Source organism: Bos javanicus, chromosome 10 (genome assembly GCF_032452875.1).
Source record: "Bos javanicus breed banteng chromosome 10, ARS-OSU_banteng_1.0, whole genome shotgun sequence".
Classification (NCBI taxonomy): Eukaryota; Metazoa; Chordata; class Mammalia; order Artiodactyla; family Bovidae; genus Bos; species Bos javanicus.
Genome location: NC_083877.1, coordinates 58,660,280 through 58,679,718, shown reverse-complemented (window position 1 = coordinate 58,679,718; position 19,439 = coordinate 58,660,280). Strand labels below are relative to the sequence as shown.

Genomic DNA, 19,439 nt, shown 5'->3' with positions numbered 1-19,439 from the left:
ATAAACACTAAAGCAAACATTTAAAAGCAGAAACATGCAGCAATTGACAAGGGCGAATTTTTAGACACCTATACACAATCATACATGCTTCCCAGGTGGCTCAGCGGTAAGGAACCTGTCTGTAATGCAGGAGACCTGGGTTCAGTCCCTGGGTCAGGAAGATCCTCTGGAGGAGCAAATGGCAAGCCACTCCAGTATCCTTGCCCGGAGAATGGACAGAGGAACCTGGTGGGCTACAGTCCATAGGGTTACAAAGGGTAGGACATGACTGAACAACTGTGTACGCTCGCATACAGTCATACACATATGTTGTGTGGGAATTATGGTCAGTGGAGATCTGTACCTCAGCAAAAATCAACTCAGTGGCGAAATCTATGCTGTCTTCCAGCTTCTCTGCTGTTGAAATCCTGTGTCTTTTTTCTTCTATGAGAATTTCCATGGCATCTTTCAAGTCCTTGCTGGAAATAAAAGTGAAAATATAATCTACCTGTTGTACTCAGTTAAGACACCAAAAAATGGATTTATTTGCCATTTAAATAAAATGAAATGCTGTAGATGAAGCTATTAGTACTCATGAATAACCAAATTTATGCTTAATTATGTGCAAATATCCTTAAATTATGTATACATTACAATTCATATCAAGGAACCAGAGTTAGCCACATATCTAGCTACTGGTAGCAAAATCAAGGCTATGACCTATAGTTAAATGTTGAGAATTGTTACCAAAAGGCTAAATCCAATGTATTTTTTTAAGTATTGGCATGATAGAGAAAATACATACTGGCTTTCTCACTTGCCTGTGGAATCTTTCTCACTTATATGTGGAATCTTTGTATTTTAATTCTAGTTATTCATTTTGGCTGTGCTAGGTCTTCACTGCTGCCTGGGCTTTTCTCAGTTTGCAGTGAGTGGGGGCTACTTTCTAGTTGCGGTGTGGGCTTCTCATTGTGATGGCTTCTCTTGAGGCAGAGCACAGCCTCTGCGGCATGCAGGCTTCCATAGCTGCAGCACTTGGACTCAGGAGTCCTGGCTCCCAGGCTCTAGAGCACAGGCTCCATGGTTGTGGCCCGCAGGCTTAGTTGCTCTGGCTCATGTGGAATCATTCTGGACCAGAATCGAACCTGTGCTCCTGCACTGGCAGGCAGATTCTTTACCCCTGAGCCACCAGGAGAGCCTCGTGTGAAATCTTTTTAAAAATGGGATGGCAAAACCAATACGATATTGTAAAGTAAAATAAATTAATTAATTAATTTAAAAATAATAAAAGTGGGAGTTCATAACCACATAGAGCAGATGGTTGTCTACCAAGGCATGACGCTGAGGGTGGGGCAAACTGGCGGTGGTGATTATCAAAAGATACAAACTTTGGGTTATAATAAGTCACTGAGATGTCATGAACAGTATGTGTTCATGTTACTGTGTTGTATATTTGTGAGTGGCCAAGAGGGATCTTTAAAGTTCTCATCACAAGAAAAATTTTGTAACTGTGTATGGTGAAAGATACTAGACTTATTATGATGATAATTTTGCCGAGTATACAAATATTGAATCATTATGTTGTATAACTGAAACATAATTTTATGTTATTGATATCTTAACAAAAAACAAATATTGGCATATTGCAAGGGCATATGGGGAAGAAGACTAAAAAATTTCTCTAGATCTTTACTGCTCTCGGTCATAGGAGATGTTACCTAGTTCGCTATCCATTAGCAAATTTTATATATCGAGAGAATGTTGCTGAGCTAATTTTAAAGAAAACAAAGAGGAACAGTCTCATGTGATAAGTTTCTGTGGGCCTGCTGACAATAGTGAAGATAAAATAATGACCAAATGTAGCTGCAGACCAGTATGACTCTTTAAACCACCACAAAATCTGACCAGAGTGAAGAGATGAATAATTGACCTTATTGATTCAAGTCACACTAAGCTCTGGTTGAGACAAAGAGAAGTATTTAAAGGACCACGTGTCCAAATCATCCACCTGATACTCATCGACCAGTTGCGAACATGTAAGAGCAACATGAAGCTGAGTTCCTCCTTGGAGACTAATATTACTGAATTTCAACATGTGCAAATGGATGAAGTTAGCTCTTCAACCAAGTTTAGGAACTTTAAGAGTTGGAGAATTTAAGACAGTCTGGACATCTGAGTAAGATATGAACAGAGGTATGAAGACAGCTAACATGTTTATTGTCGCCTACGTGTCATGCCCTGTGCTGATTGACCTACGTAGAGGATCTCATTAACTCATATCCCACCCTGGAAAGTAGGTTATATTTTATTTTAAAGAACTTCCCAAGACCATTTGGTTACTAAGTGGTAGAGATAGGATACAAATCAGGTCTGTCTACCTCTAAATCCCCTGGGTTTTCCATTGGTGGTTAGAGGTGGCATGTTTAGTGGCTGGCAACTTTTACACTGAAGCTTCCCTGGTGGCTCAATGGTAAAGAATCTGCCTGCCAAGCAGGAGACACAGGTTTGATCCCTGGGTCAAGAAGATCCCCTGGAGTAGAAAATGGCAACTCATTCCAGTATTCTTGCCTGGGAAATCCCATGGACAGAGGATCCTGGTGGGCTATAATCCATGGGGTTGCAAAAGAGTTTGACATGACTTAGTGACTAAACAACAACAACACTTGCACCTAAAAACCCAATGATTATCCAGCAGGCCATTGGGCATTTGTCCAGTCTTCTGCTAGACTAGTCTGAGACCAAGGCAAAGCCATTTAATGACAATTTTAGGATCTCCCAAGACATAAGATGTATAATTAAACAAACAAAAAAAACACACCTTATAAAAGTTCATCATGAAAAAATTCTTTTGTGACTACTGTCAATTCTTACAAGTTGCATTAAATTAAATTGTTTCAATGTAATACAATAAATGATTTCATGTTTCCATTTTTCTAGACATGAAAAGAAAATTTTGACAAATAATAATGATAGGTTCAGCCAACCCTTTTGTCTTCAACTCAAAACACACTGCAGTGTCCTAGTTCTAGATTTGGGGTTCTTAGCTTCCTAGATGAAAAGCATCCCTGGGCCAAAGGCTGCCTTTCCGCTGTGGTCTGGCCACATGTGCCCAAAGCGCTGTAAGAAGTGCTTCACCAGCATCTTAATCAACAGCTCCCTGTGGTTCTGGGGACGAGAAAGCTTGCCAAAGAGGCCAGAAATATCTGAGACACACACAAATCAGTCTCATCAATAATTATTCCAAAATGTGTTACTTACACAGACTTTTCATACTTTCTGCACAGCCAAGAAATCTTAAAGAAGATGTCTGGTTTGAGAAGGAGAGCTTGCCATGCATCAAAATACCCCTGGATTTTAACCACGATGGCACTTTCTGCAAAAACATCAGAGCAGATGAGCAAAAATATGAGTCCAAGAAGGGTATGCTGATGAAAGAAGATCCCCTGTAGACTCTCCTAGCATCTTGGACTCTAAGCAGGACAAAGTTCTGTCTTCAGTGGGTGTTACAGCCACGTGAATGTCACCAAAGAAATCAACACTAATTCATTCTACTTTAGCACCTAAATAGCCAAGTTAACCAGAGATTTGGCAGTTTTCATGTTTATGGTAGAGATCCAGCTTAGAATCTCACATGCTTCTCTTTGGCTGAGCCTCCAACACCTTCTGTTTTCCTGACCATGGGAAATAAAAAGTAATTAATGCTATTATGGCCTCAATTTGGTACCAAAGGCAAAAAGCCTTGCCATTCTTCTGCTTATATTTCAGTTCAGAGTGTAGAATTTATGTTGTAGTCTTCAATGCCTTATCCTAAGTCTCCTGAACAGTCAGTTCTTAATTGATTTTCTTGAATTACATTGAATACTAGAGAAAAGAAAAAACACTGCTTTTCTCAAATTATACACAAGGGAAGGGAAGAGACATGTATTTTCAACTGCTAAACACCAGGCGCAGGGTAAGGTGCTTTACAAAGAAACTTCATTTCATCCTTAGAGTCTTGCGAAGGGAGTGAGAATGTCCTCATTGTGCAGATGCAGAAGCTGCAATTCATAGAAATGAAGAAGTTTGCCCAACAGCATACAGCCAGTGTGGCTGGCAGCTCTTAGGCTGCAGCCCAGTCCTATCTGACCTCAGGGCCATGTCCTTTCCTCTTTGGTGCACCGTGTCCCCCAGGCCCATTGAGAGTTTAACAAGGACCCAGTGAGCAGGTGGAAATACACATAACTCTGTATGGATTATGCAGGCTCTTAGCAACAAAATCTGCATCCATAAGTTAACAGAGAGTTGTACAATGCACTTTTCCTTACCCCTCCTAAGAGTCAAGGCTGTTTGGGAATCAAGGAGAAGGGACTTCTAAAACAGGTAACTGTCAGTCCTTAGGAGTGTGTGGGACAGGCAAATAGGACTTCTACAGTGCCTGTCTGAAAGGAGTTCAGACAAGAGGCTGTGACTAAGGTCCTCAGAGTGAATGAGACACCCATCCTGATGTCAATCAGACTATAATGTCCTCTTGAAAGAAATAATTAAAGAGTGGAGACAGGAGACAAGGAGAGTGGAGAAAAGGAAGGGAGGACTTATCATTTGTTTGCTTGTCCAAATGTGGTCAATCAGGGAGCAGGTGTGATAGCTCAGTTGGTGTGGGCAAGAGTGAAATCATGCCTTGTTCTTATTCCTGTGATGTTCTTCCCTCAGATCTGCAGGGGGTTCAGGACTAAACTTCATCTGGGGCTTTGTTCAGATGTCCATTCCACATCAGAGGATCAGAGACCTTCCTGATCACCCCTTTTCTCCACTATAGTTTTGGCTTGTCTCCAATTGCCCCCCTTCACTTTCTAGCCCTTTGCCCTACTTTTTTTTTCAAGGCACTTATTATTGCCTAAAATATTACTAGACAGTAACTTGTTTACTCTTCATATGGCCACTGGGATGTACACTCTTTGAAGGCAAGGACTTTATCTAGTTCATTGCTGTAACCCCAGAACCTAAACCTGCCATAAAATAGGCAATTGATAAATATTAGTTGAATGAATGTATGAATCAGTGAACACTGTTAGAAATCAAATCGGGAGAAATTTCTTTAAGCTGACAACAGCAGAATGGAATGAGTCCACGTGATTAATGTTTGGGGTTTTTTTGTTGGTGGTAGAGTTAAATGGATGTGTTTAATGTTTGTTTCTATAATATAATGAGGAAAGCATCTTCTTGAGTGAGAAATCTTGCCAGGATTGTTATAAATGCTAAATCACAAGCTTTATGTGAAGCAATTTTTTATACTACTTGGCATATTGTAGATACTAAATTTATGGTAGTTATCATCATCATTTTAAGCAGCATCAGCTCAAAGTTTTCATACTTAGTGGCTTTGAGGGAGAGGTGTAAGTGTATATTTATGTGTGTGTGTTTGTATATATACATAGAAAGTTAAATAGATTGAATGTGGCTATGGGTTTGTATGTATGTGTGTATGTATGCATATATATCATATACAAAAGAAGGTTGGTAATGGTTGAATACATAGGTTTGGTGGTAGGATGTATTTATGACCAAATGAAATGATCACATCTATTAAGTTTCAGCTGTGGGTAGAATTATCCTATTTCCTAGAGCAATGAGGAGAGATACAAAAGAAATAGAAGATGGCTCTTGCTATGAATATTTAAGAGTTTATAAATAAAGAATGCAGACATACTAGGAAAACACTTTAGGAATACTTGGAAAGATTTAAATAAGAACAGTGTACAAAAAAGTGTATCTTTCCATGAGTTCATTATCCTTCTCATGCCCTGTTTAGTAAAAGGCTGAATGTCAAGTCATGAGAATGAAAATTTCAGTACCATCCAAGGGGATCCCCAGGAAGAGCATGTTAGAGGTGTCCAGCATGATGCGCCGCATGAGGGTCAACACGTCCACATAGCCCAAGTCATTGCAGACCTCCTCCAGCCTGTCCAGATGCTTGGTGATGGAATCAGCACAGATGGTCACCATGCGCACCAGGCCAGGGCCGGACAAAGCTGAAGGGGACAACATCAGAGTGAGCTACCTCCAACTCCAGGGCACACGGCAATCAGGCAATTTTGGCTTTTTATGTTCGGAGCTTAACTGACCACAGATTTTTATTCAATAACTGGGTGGAAATTTTCATATTCTTCTTTATGCTTTCTCTGTATTCTCTTAATTTTCTACAGCAGGTCATCACATTTATGGTTAAAAATGAAAAAAATAAATATTTTAAAAACAGACTATTCAAAATTATACTTTTCTTCATATGATAACAAATCATTTGTGAGATTGCAAATGAACTATGTAATACTTGTGGTTATAAATCACAAATCTGTGATTTTCCATGTTTATTATATACCCTTCTAAAGAAGATTTGGATTTGGTAATAGGATATTTTATATTTCATTGGATGGCAGAATATTGCTACAGAACTATTTAAATTGGATCTTACTGTTTTGATCTAAGGTGCTTACTGTTTAGTATAGGTTGGGCTCCCCTAGTGGTTCAGATGGTAAAGTGTCTGTCAGCAATGCAGGAGACCTGGGTTTGATCCCTGGGTTGGGAAGATCCCCTGGAGAAGGAAATGGCAGCCCACTCCAGTATTCTTGCCTGGAAAATCCCATGGACCGTGGAGCCTGGTAGGCTACCGTCCATGGGGTCACAGCTAATTTTCTAAATTACCAAATGTTTTTGTTGTTGTTTAGTCGCTAGGTATGTCTGACTCTTTGCAACACCATGGACTATTGCCAACCAGGCTCCTCTGTCCCAGGCAAGAATACTGGAGTGGGTTGCCATTTCCTTCTCCAGGGGATCTTCCTGACTGAGGGGTCAAACCTGCATCTCCTGCTTGGCAGGTGGGTTCTTTACCACTGAGTCAGTTGGGAAGCCCTTACCAAATATAACTTTCTCTTAATCTTAGTTTCTCTTCAAACTGCAATCATTTATTGTACTCAATCAATGTCATAACAATAAAACAAATCCTTGTTTGAGCAGTCTTTCTCATAGAACTGTGCACTCTTTCAGGGCAATGATAACCTATTAGCTTTGTACTTCAAGTCCATTGTACATGGTGGGTCTCCAAATGTATTTGTCAAATAGAGGAATGAATGAAACCTGGTAGAGTTAACTAGCTCTATTCTCTCCCTTTGCTTTGTCCCTGACTGTCTTAGAAACTAGTGGGTCATGATGGTAGATGGTCTAACTTGAGAGTTTAACTCTTAAAATTATTTCTCTCCTTGTTTTAAGTTTCTTTGAGTTTTCTTTAGGAGTAATTGCTTTTTTATGTCTTTTGTTATTCAGATTTTCTGTCAAATTCATAGTGCTCAAACAAAGCAAATCAGCTGTGCTGCAGAGCCCCTGAAGACACACTTTACAAATAAGAAAGAGACCTGTAAGTGGTTCTAGACTCTAAGCATTTCCACCCATGTATAAAAAGGAAGCTTGGGTTGGCAGCATAATTTCTAACTTAAGGAAGGAGTTGGAGATATGGAAGGTGGGGATGCTGTTTTCTGGGTGACTGTCACATCCACAAGTGGGACAGCTAATTCCTTCATGAATCAATCCTTTGCATGAAAGGATTGGCCTTGAATATCAGTTCCAGGCTGATGTCTGATTTTCCTTTAAGTTCAAGAGTTTGAAGCCACATTTCAAATGTATAAACAGAATGTAATATCACTGATAGGGCCATGGGCCAAAGAATGTGGGCAGCCTCTAGAAGCTAGAAAGGGCAAAGAAACATTTTCTCCATAGATCCTCCAGAAAGGAATAGTTTTCCCAGTATCTTGATTGGAGAAGGAAATGGCAACCCACTCCAGTATTCTTGCCTGGAGAATCCTATGGATGGAGGAGCCTGGTAGGCTACAGTCCATGGGGTCATTAAGAGTCGGACATGACTGAGCGACTTCATTTTCACTTTTCACTTTCATGCATTGCAAAAGGAAATGGCAACCCACTCCAGTATTCTTGCCTGGAGAATCCTATGGACGGAGGAGCCTGGTAGGCTACAGTCCATGGGGTCATTAAGAGTCGGATGTGACTGAGCGACTTCATTTTCACTTTTCACTTTCATGCATTGCAGAAGGAAATGGCAACCCACTCCAGTATTCTTGCCTGGAGAATCCTATGGACGGAGGAGCCTGGTAGGCTACAGTCCATGGGGTCATTAAGAGTCGGATGTGACTGAGCGACTTCATTTTCACTTTTCACTTTCATGCATTGCAGAAGGAAATGGCAACCCACTCCAGTATTCTTGCCTGGAGAATCCTAGGGACAGAGGAGCCTGGTGGGCTGCCATCTATGGGGTCGCACAGAGTTAGATACAACTGAAGCGACTTAGCAGCAGCAGCAGCAGTATCTTGATTATTGCCCTCTGAGACCCACATCAGACTTTTGACCCATAAAACTATAAGACTTCAATTCCAGTGGCAGATGGTAAAGAGGGAAAACACTAGATAAAGATATTTGGAATCTAGCTTTTGCTATTCCATAATCTGGCTATGTTGCCTTGGGGAAAAGTCACAAGCTCTCTAGAAATGTATTTACTTAAGTAAAAAACTCAGAGCCTGGAAGAAATGACATATATAGCCACTCACAGTTTTAAAATTCTCTAAGTTATTTGCAAATTGTTTTCTGTTAAAACATGTGGGATGTCAACCAATGGTTCAGCAAACATGTTGGCTATGCTAAATATGGCTGGTGGTGGTTTAGTCACTAAGTTGTGTCCGACTCTTGCGGCCCATGGACTGTAGCCCACCAAGCTCCTCTCCTCTGTCCATGGGATTTTCCAGGCAAGAATACTGGAGTGGGTTGCCATTTCCTCCTCCAGAGGATCTTCCCAACCCAGGGATCGAACCCAGGTCTCCTGCATTGCAGGCAGATTCTTTACCGACTAAGCTATGAGGGAAGCCCGAAATATGGCTGACACACTAAATTCTTAATTGAAGTGACATTAAGTGTATAGAGAGCCAATTCTTTTTTAAATCCATGAGATGGATGTAGAAACAGGAAGAACCAGATCAAAGTGGTTAAATATGTAGGCTCTGGGGTTGTCTTCTGTGCTAACATTTACTAATGATGGAAATTGGGCCAGATAGTTAACCTCTTTATGCCTCAGTTTTCTCATTTGCAAAATGTAGGTGGTATTATGATTTACCACCTGGGGTTGCTGTGGAATTAAGAATTAAGTGTTTAAAATAGTGCCTACTATATAATACATGAGTAATGAATGTTAGCTGTAACCATTTTAAAACTATGAAGCAGAAGAAGTTAAAAATGATTTCAAAACAGACATGTTCATAGACAAAGCAGCAGAATGTACCCGGCACCTGAATACCTTTTGTAAAGAAAGGTCGAACAGCTTTCCAGAGTGCTGGATTATTGTTAAATATGATGCCTTTCTCGTGCATGCCGATGAACTGCAACCCGAGTTTACTGCCAAATCGGGATATGTAGTGACTGTGCTTCATTACGTGGAACATACTTGAGGACCTGCAGCAAAAGCAAAACTTGGTATTGAATTTTAAGGGTCAAGAACTCAAAATGATGAGTTTGACTACCTGTTGGCTCTTGTAGCAAATGCATTTGATCTAGACAAAAATGCATAATTTCTAGTGTTAGATTAAATAAGTATTTGTGTTAGCACAAGAACCTCCTCCTCCAGTTAAAACATTTCTACCTACTAGCTCTCTGTTTGGGCATCACTAAAGATCAACAAACAACACACACAACACACAGAGTTATTTGTTATTTGCCCTTCTTCTCTAACACCAAGTCTCTAAAATATTACCCATTAATGTGGTCAAAGCTGCAAGGCTGTAAGAAACTGCACCCTCCATATCACCACATATCCAAGAGCCTCCAGCCCTGAAGCAGCCAGGTGGTGCCCTTCTCTCCCCTCCCCGGGAGGTGAATCTCAGGATTGGGAGATGCTGGAATATTTGAAGTCTCATCACTTTAGTCTGGAAGCAGCAGTTCTGCCTTGTACCACCTATTCCCCAGAGTCTCTAATCAGGCCTGGTCCCTCCAGGGGTATCATTCTGGAACTGAAGGATATACCTGGGTACCTCTGCCTTGAGCTTGACTGACTTGGGTGGACCTGGAAGGCTCTCTGTGGTGGTGACAGCAATTCTTTTGGGGCTCTGCATCCATCATGAATCACCAGGGTCTAGAGGGTCACAGAGTTCTCCCAAGATGTAGGATATGTTGAGCCATTAGATAGCCCTTGATGTGGCATCCCTGGGACTTTGCCAATACCCCAGGCTTCCTTCAACTTCCCAGTTCTTCTTCCACTACTCTGCCCTCTACCCTCGCTCCTGGACCAGTTCTTACAGCCTAGGCTCAGCCTTCGGAACAAGTAGGTAGGAAGGAGGCAGCCCCCCTCCCCACAGATCTCCTCGAGGGCTTGCTTCCTACCTCCAATACCAATAGAATTAGGGCATGACAAGACACTGAGTATTATAGAATTTTTAAAAATTCTAGCTGAACGCATCATGGGGCCTCCACATGTGAGGAGAATATTATCTTAGGACAGCAGTACAGAATTCTTCTGCAGAGAGGCTCACTTTGCTGAGAAGCTCTTTTATGAAGGCTGCTTATAAGTTAGGCTATGGCATTGGAAGTATAAATCAATCATTTAAATAATTTAATAATTGAAAGGATAGGGTTTTCTGTGTAATATCATGTGATCTCCAAAAGTGACAGTTTTACTTCTTTTCCAATTTGAATTTCTTTTATTTCCTTTTCTTCTCTGATTGCTGTGGCTAGGATTTCCAAAACTATAGCAAATGAAAATGGCAAGTGTGGGCATCCTTGTCTTTTTCTTGATCTTAGAGAAAAAGCTTTCAGCTTTTCACCATTGAGTATGTTTGCTGTGGGTTTTTTATACATGGCTTTTATTATGTTGACATAGATTCCCTCTATGCCCACTTTCTGGTGAGTTTTTATTACAAATGGCTGTTAATTTTTATCAAAACCTTTTTCTGCATCTCTTGAGATGATCACATGGTTTTTACTCTTCAGTGTGTTAATGTGGTATACCACACCAATTGATTTGTGGATATTGCAAAAATACACAAACAATGAAAGATCAGAAAGAGAAATTAAGGAAACACTACCATTTACAATAACATCAATGAAAATATGATACCTAGGAATAAACTTACTTAAGGAGGCAAAAGACCTGTACTCTGAAAACTAAAGACACTGGTGAACTAAATTGAAGACCACACAGATGGAAAGATATACCCATGTACTTGGATTGGAAGATTGAATATTGTTAAAATGATTATACTACCCAAGGCAATCTACAGATTCAATGTAATCCCTATCAAATTACCAATGACATTTTTCACAGAACTAGAAACTAAAAATTTTTTAATTTGGAAACACAAAATACCTTGAGTAATTAAAGCAATCTAGAGAAATAAAAATGGAGCTGGAGGAAGCAGGCTTCCTGACTTCAGAGTATACTACAAAGCTGCTGCTGCTAAGTCACTTCAGTCGTGTCTGACTCTGTGTGACCCCATAGACAGCAGCCCACCAGGCTCCCCCGAACCTGGGATTCTCCAGGCAAGAACACTGGAGTGGGTTGCCATGTCCTTCTCCAATGCATGATAGTGAAAAGTGAAAGGGAAGTCGCTCAGTCGTGTCCGACTCTTAGCGACCCCATGGACTGCAGCCTACCAGGCTCCTCCGTCCATGGGATTTTCCAGGCAAGAGTACTGGAGTGGGGTGCCATCACCTTCTCCGTACTACAAAGCTACAGTAGTCAAAATAGTGTGATACTGGAATAAAAGTCATATGGATCAACAGAACAGGAGAGAAAGCCCAGAAATAAACCCATACACCTATGGTCAATTAGCTTATGACAAAGGAAGCAAGAATATACAGTGGAGAAAAGACAGTCTCTTCAATTAAAGTGGTGCTGTATACCTGATACTAACAAAACATTGTAAATCAACTATACTTCAATAAAAAATTTTAGGAGGACAAGATGGCAGAGGAGTAGGTGCACGTGGAGTACATCTCTCTTCACGGATACATCAGGAATACACCTTCAGACACAGAAATGCACGCAGAACACCAGCTGAGAGCAGACAAGAGTACCTGACCAGCATAAAATAATGTATGCTGCTAAGTCACTTCAGTCGTGTCCGACTCTGTGAGACCCCAAAGACAGCAGCCCACCAGGCTCCGCCGTCCCTGGGATTCTCCAGGCAAGAACACTGGAGTGGGTTGCCATTTCCTTCTCCAATGCATGAAAGTGAAAAGTGAAAGTGAAGTCGCTCAGTTGTGTCTGACCCTCAGCAACCCCATGGACTGCAGCCTTCCAGGCTCCTCTGTCCATGGGATTTTCCAGGCAAGAGTAATGGAGTGGGGTGCCATTGGCTTCTAGAACCATGCAAAACTCGCATCCTCAGCTGAACAATAGAGAGGCTGGCCCATCAAACACCTGATGTACTGAACTACAGAGTAGGATCCTACCCAGGGTGCCCCTTTAAGTGCTTGACATGCTGATCTACAGAGTAGGAGCCCAGCCATGTCTATGTGTCTGACGTGTGGAACAACAGAGGAGGACCCCAGGCAAGGGAGCCTTCTAAGTGCCTGAATGGGCAGAACTATGGAGAAAGACTGGCCAAAGAGGCCTTCCAATTGCCAGTTACAAGAGGCTCAAAAAAAGACTCTGATAAGGCAAGAACTCCTGCAGTGGAGGCAGTCTGTGTCCCTGCACATTTGGCGCTGCCAGGGTCCCTGCAAGCCAAGCAGCTGCGCCACCTTCGCACTCAACCCTTACTGGGGCAAAGCTGCCACAGGCAACAAAAGTCTTGTGTCTAAGCATGCAGGGTTGCTTCGGTCATGTCCAGCTCTTTGCAACCCTGTGGACTGTGGCCTGCCAGACTTCTCTTTCAGGGGGTTTTTACAGGCAAGAATACTGGAGCGTATTGGCCAATACTGGTTGCCATACCCTTCTAGAACTCTATATTTCCTTCTGTCCTAGCTGCCAACTCTCCTGAGCACCTGGTGCCGCCGGAACCCCTGCAATCCAAACAGCTGCTCCACCTCCACACCTGGCCCTCACAGGGACAGACTCAAGTCCTCCAGTGCAGCCTCCGGAGCAAACCCCAATGAATGACTCACATGCAGAGGTGGATATAAAACCACAGTTGAAACCCAGGGGCAGTGTAGCTAAGGAAGAAGACCCAAAACCTTCCCACCAGCTGTACAAGCTGCAGATTAAATCCACATGATCAACTAGGCAGACTCTGTGTCTGTGAAATATATAAAAGGTCATTGAGAGCTCCCACAAAAGAAAACGCACTAGTTCTGATAGCTGTGGACATTGGAGGAAAGAACACACAGGAATAGGACCAGATTAGAATCTGAGCTGCCCCACAGCAGGTCCAGAGATCAGCACAGTGTTGGAGGGCATCCTAGGGAGGTGAGGCGGACTGTGACTCCCAGCAAGGGAAAGGACTCTGACAGCAGTGACTCAAGAAAAACATTTATTATTATTATGTTTTGATTTGTTCTATAGATTCTTTGGATTTTTTTTTAATTTTCTTTTTTTTTTTTTCCCCTTCCTACCCCCCTCTGTTGTAGTTGTTGATTTTATTGACACTATGAAATCTAATTAAGCTTTTGAGCTTTTTTTTCTCAGTCACATTTTTTCTTGTTGTTATAAAACTCTGCCTCTCCATTGGGTTTTTGCAGTTCTATGGAGTTTGCCTTTTTTTTTTTTCTTCTTCCTTTTTTCCCCTCTCTTTTATTAATTTTAATTTTTAAACCTATAATTATTTTTTCTACATTATCCCTTTATTTGCTTTTCCTACTGTTCTTTTCCCCTTGCAGTTAATCTTTAATGTATATAAATCTTCTTTATCTACCTCTATTTAACTTTGCATACCTATTCTTTCTTTCTTTTCTTTCTTTCCTTTCCTCTCAATGTATTTGTTAGTTTTGTTTCCATTGTTTTATTCCCCACTTGGCACTGTGCTTTAGTTTTGTTTTCCAACTTGTGCTTTAGTTAGTTTTGTTCTTAACTGGTAGATATAAGTATTTCCTTTGTTCACCAGATCAATCTACTGTACTTTGTTTTTGTTGGACTGTTTTGATTTTGCTTATGGGTGTGTATGTATATGTGTATATTCCATTATCATAATTATTATTTGCCTGATTTTGTAACTGTCATTTGGGGTTCATCTTTGGTTTCTCGTTTTGGGGTATTTATTTTAATTTCACTTAATGCCATAACAAACCACTTGTGGAGTCTTTGTTCCTGACCAGAGATCAAGCCCTAAGCCTTTGGAGTGGGAGCACTGACTTCCAAGACCCTAGACTAAAGAGAACTAACCCTAGGGAGTATCAAATAGTGAGAACTCACACAAAGGACACCACTGGAATACGAGACCTGGCATCACCCAGCCCCCAGTAGCACCCTGTGCAGTACACCTCATCTACATACATGTACGTACATGAAGTCGCTCAGTCGTGTCCGACTCTTTGCGACCCCATGGACTGTAGCCTACCAGGCTCCTCTGTCCATGGGATTTTCCAGGCAATAGTACTGGAGTGGATTGCCATTTCCTTCTCCAAAGGATCTTCCCAACCCAGGGATCAAACCTGGGTCTCCTGCATCGTAGACAGACGCTTTACCATCTGAGCCACCAGGGAAGTACACCTCATCTAAACAACAAACAAAGCAAAAATACAAACCCAGTCATCAGCAGACAGGATTACCACCTCACTCAGCCTTGCCCATCAGAGGGAAAAAAAAAATCTCAGCATAAATCTCACCCTATACAAAGCTTACACAAATCACTGGACCAACCTTAGGTCTCATGTACCACCTTCCACCTCCCTGTGCTAGCACAGCTGTTCCAAGCTTGTTACCCAGACCCCTCTGTAGGGCAGGACAACAGGCTCTTCAGATTACAGGGTTTATGTCACACAGTATTTTTATGTGGACCACATGGCCAAGTGTAAATACATCTTAGTGACACATAAGCATAGCAGAGTGACTTTCCTCCTTATATGTTTCTGAAACTTCAAAAAATTTCCACTTGAGTATCTTCAAATTAACAGCCTTTTTTTCACAGAGATAATCAGAAAAAAGAAGCAGAGTTTGGAAATTAAAAAGAGGGACAGAGTGGTGAGCAGAGAAGTAGAGGTTTTTTGCAGTGCAGCTGCTGGAGACATGAAGAAAGTCAGTGCAGGGTGAACCAGTATTAGTCTGTGCTTCAGCAGTATTTACAAGACAGAAGCCAGAATGTGTATAAAAGATGCCCACTTTGTGTGCTCTGGTGAGGAGCTGCCAAAGGCAGAGCTAAAATGATATAACCCTTAAATTCGGGGCTCAAGAGCCAATCTGCTCAAGTCTGCTAGGGAAGTTAAAATAGACCTTCTAGAGCTTTCCCACTATTCCATGTGTCCAAGGCCAGAGTGGAATTCAGAAGAGACACAGATCATGACATCAGAAAGGGATCAAACATTTGAGCAGAGGAATAAAGGAAAATATGCACATTATAACAGGAAAGTAAATATATTTTTAAACAAAAAATTTTTTTTGATGTGGACCATTATTAAAGTCTTTATTGAATTTGTTACAATATTGTATCTGTTTTATGTCATGATTCTTTTGGCTGCAAGGCGTGTGGGATCTTAGCTCCCCTGTCAGGGATGGAACCCACACCACAGGCATTGGAAGGTGAAGTCTTAACCACTGGACTGCCAGTAAAATCCCTAGGATATATTTATAAACATCTTTTTGACATTGCAAAAGAGGGAGAATCTGGAATTTTTCTGGTGTGCAGGGGATAGAAGTTGGAAAGAATCACACAGTGCTCAATTGTGCAAATTCTAGATGCATAACTTATTTCTGATGTTAGCTTTACTTTAGATGTTATTTTCTCCCTTATTTTGGTGCTTAATATTGTACAGATTTTCATGTATTCACTACTACTTTGGCTCATCCTTCCTTCTATACTAAAATTCTGTTTCTCAACTGCAAATTCTCCTACTATGGCTGTTTTCTGAACAGACAACACTCAAAGATTGGGAGTGGCTACTATACCCTATGCATTTATTCTTCCAGTGGGCTAGGGTGGTCCTCTCGCTCCAAGTTGCAATTGGCTCCTGAAAGGATGACTTATCTCTAATGAGGTTGTTCAGTGAATGCCTGTGAGAACACATTGCCATAGAAGACCCTGGGCCAAAGGAGCTCAGCTCCAACTGAGTAGATTAGGTGGTGGGCTAAGTACTAGCCAAACCCACACATCTGTGATGGATTTCAAGATCCCATTTAAACTTTAAAAGAAAGCCCCTGAAATAATGGCAGTGCTATGAAATGAAAACAAAATTATCATATGAATGAATTTACTTGATATATATTTTAGGAACAAAATCTTATTTTCAAACCAAAATACTCTCTAAGTCACATATATTCTTGATTTAATCCCAGATAATATTAATCAAATTATCCTAAGTTTTGGGTAAGTTTTTCTCTTCTTAGCAACTATAAAAGCAAAAAACCAAATATCCAGATGCTTCTATTTGTGTTTCAGGGAATTAGTTTAACCAACTAGCCAAATTTTGTCCTGTGTGGAAATGTCATGGTATAAAAGGACTGAAACTCTTATTAATTAAAAGATTTTAGGCCTCTAGCTTTCTCGTCTTCCCCCACCTCATTCTATAATTAAAGCAGAAAGCAAGCAATTTATTTCCTCATTATTCACAAACTAGTATACACATTTTAATTAGGAAACAGGCAGAACAGTATTTTTCTACTCTGACTCCTAGGGCTTTGGCATATTTCATAAAAGATATTGGTCTTTCCATATGTTTTGAGGAACTACCTCATCAATTTAAAAAAAAGAGAATAAGAAATCCCAAATCAATCCAACTAAATGCTGGTTAATAAAGAGCTACCATTTAAAGGCAATGTGTTCTTTAAGGGGCACCAATATCTTACTTATCCTGAGACAGAGGCTCTGACTTGGCAAAGAATGCTTCCCAGGTAGTGTTAGTGGTAAATAACCCACCTGTCAATGCAGGAGATACAAGCGATCCCTGGGTTGGGAAGATCCCCTCAGGGAGAGCATGGCAACCCATTCCAGTATCCTTGCTTGGAGAATCCCATGGACCAAGGAACATGGCGGGCTACAGTCCATAGGGTCACAAAGAGTCAGACATGACTGAGCAGCTTAGCACGCACATGCAGGCAAGACAGAGGTGATACACACAGCAAGGAAAGTGTGACTAAAGACAAGCAGTTTAAAACAAGATCACTTATCAAAAGTAGGCTGGTCTTATCTAACCAGAGTAAATCAGGAGAGCGAAGAAGGGAAGGTTGGTGAGGCGCTAAGGACCTCAGCCCAGAGCTCTCCTGACATTTAGGAGGACAGAGGAGACCTCCTTCCCATAATTGTACCGGCTGTAACACTAGGTAAGGGGGATGTTACATTGATTGACTGACTGAGAGAGTGAGGGCCTCTCACCACTGAGAAGAGACCAGAGTCCCCAAGCTCAGAAAGGATACTGGGTAGTTTAAGATGCCTGGTCCCTGGAGTTGTTATTCTTCTCAAAACATGACCCGAAGTCAAAAGCTATCTCCAAAGAAGGCAAATGTTTTGTCTCTTCAGAATGAAAAGTAGTCAGGAAGTCGGTTTAGGTGGTAAAAAAGAAATTTAGGTGGTTAAAAAAAAAAAAAAAAAAGACCTCCCTTCTGAGTTTAAAGAACTCACAGACCCATGGTGAGGTTCAAGACTGATGAGTACTAGAAATATGGGGAGATAATCAATGGAACAACTGGTACCAAACATTCAAAAACACTTGCTTCCTGTACACCTGTTCTGTGCCTGTCACTCACACTCCATTAGTCTTACCACGTTTTCCCTGTCCTTTGCCCTCTAATAATCTTATGCAGCTCTAATACTGAGGTCACTGTAAGAGAAAATGAATATAACAGAGACCTAACTGCAACGACCCTAAGCTGATCAGATTTAGTATTCATAATATGGGACCACCTTCCCTGGGCTCCCGATTATGATGCAATATGAAGTATCTAGGACTAAACAGGAAAATACTCTTACAAAACAGTTAATCTGAATTGAATTGAGCTTATAAACCTAGTGTTCAGTTTATAAGCAATACCAGGAATAGAAGAGTATGTTCAATGACACCATAATGAGACAATGAAAGGCATATGGAATGTGGGGCATCCTGTAAGACAACTGACATGGTTTCTTCAGAAGGTCAAGGTCAGGGGACAAAAAGTAGGGAGATTGTTCGGAGATTGTTCTTCTAACGTTCTTGTTCATTTGAACTTTTCTTACTAAAAAGTTGGGAAAATATTTCTTGTTTATCATTAAAGTCTCTGCCTGTCATGCATCCTCACCTCCTTGGACCTCTACTTACTTTGTCCTCGTTCCCTGGTAAAATCTCAACCCTGCTAAAGCGAACTCTTAGATTACTCTGCTTGCACCTGGCAGCTGAATGGGGCCAGGGAAAAACCATAGATGCACAAAGACACACACACACACACACAGAAGGAGTCTCAGTTAAATTCAAATGGGCCCATGGTGCAGTTGCCCAATCTAGTACATTTCCTGAGTCCAATCATGCTCTTGTCTCCTCTATGACTGTTATATCCTGCCTCCTCTCTTCACTGTTCTACTTCCTCACCTTTAATCTCAACTACAGACTTGATTGGGTCAGGAAGATCCCCTGGAGAAGGGAATGGCTGCACATTCCAGTATTCTTGCCTGGAGAATCCCATGGACAAAGGAGCCTGGCAGGCTACAGTCTATAGGGTCGCAAAGAGTTGGACACCACTAACACACACATAGAGGCTTGATTTCCTATTTTAATGAGAAAACAGAAGCAAGTCCAACCATCAGGATCAGTGCCATATGTTCAACTTCACTTCTGTTACTGGGGATGAACTTCCATGTCCCTATTCAAGGCCAATTCCACATGTCACCTGAACCTCTTTGTCATCTCACCTGGCACACTCCTCCTTTCTGCTGCATCGATGGTTTTCCTCTGTGACTCATCATTCCCACCAAAGCACACATGTCATAGTATCTTGTATCTTAGCAAACAAAAAGACTTGGACCAAATACCCCTTTCAACCCTTATTCTATTCCTCTGCCTCCTTTAGGACAAACTCCTTGAAGAGTTTGTACCTGGCACCTCCAATTCTTCTCTCCCATTCTCCACAGTGGCCACATTTTGCCCCCAGAACGCCACTGAAACTCCCCTTGTCAAGGTCACCCTTAACCTGCCTGGTGCTAAATGCAATGCTCACATCTCTGTCTAGTCTTGTGGCACTATCTGTTCCATCCTCCCTGCCACGCATTCCTCATCTTGCTTTCAGACCACCACATTCTCCTGGTTTTCCCTTTTCTGTCTGGCTCTCCTCCTCAGCTCCTTTGCTAGTTTATGACTACAGTAGAAGGTCTGGATGGTCA

At 41.4% G+C, this 19,439-nt stretch overlaps 1 protein-coding gene and 1 non-coding gene across 2 annotated transcripts in view; both read right to left on the bottom strand.

Moving 5' to 3' along the window:
- The window catches only part of LOC133254657 (aromatase), a 34,544-nt gene that overhangs the window by 8,208 nt on the left and 6,897 nt on the right, over window positions 1-19,439 (bottom strand). The window contains exons 3-6 of the mRNA XM_061428770.1: window positions 9,308-9,462; window positions 5,811-5,987; window positions 3,238-3,352; window positions 344-458 (exon numbers count right to left, since the gene is read on the bottom strand). Coding sequence (XP_061284754.1) covers window positions 344-458; window positions 3,238-3,352; window positions 5,811-5,987; window positions 9,308-9,462 — 562 coding nt within the window. The remainder of the gene's footprint in view (window positions 1-343; window positions 459-3,237; window positions 3,353-5,810; window positions 5,988-9,307; window positions 9,463-19,439) is intronic.
- Window positions 14,572-14,643, bottom strand: TRNAR-ACG (transfer RNA arginine (anticodon ACG)). The gene has a single exon. It is a non-coding gene; the product is annotated as a tRNA-Arg (tRNA).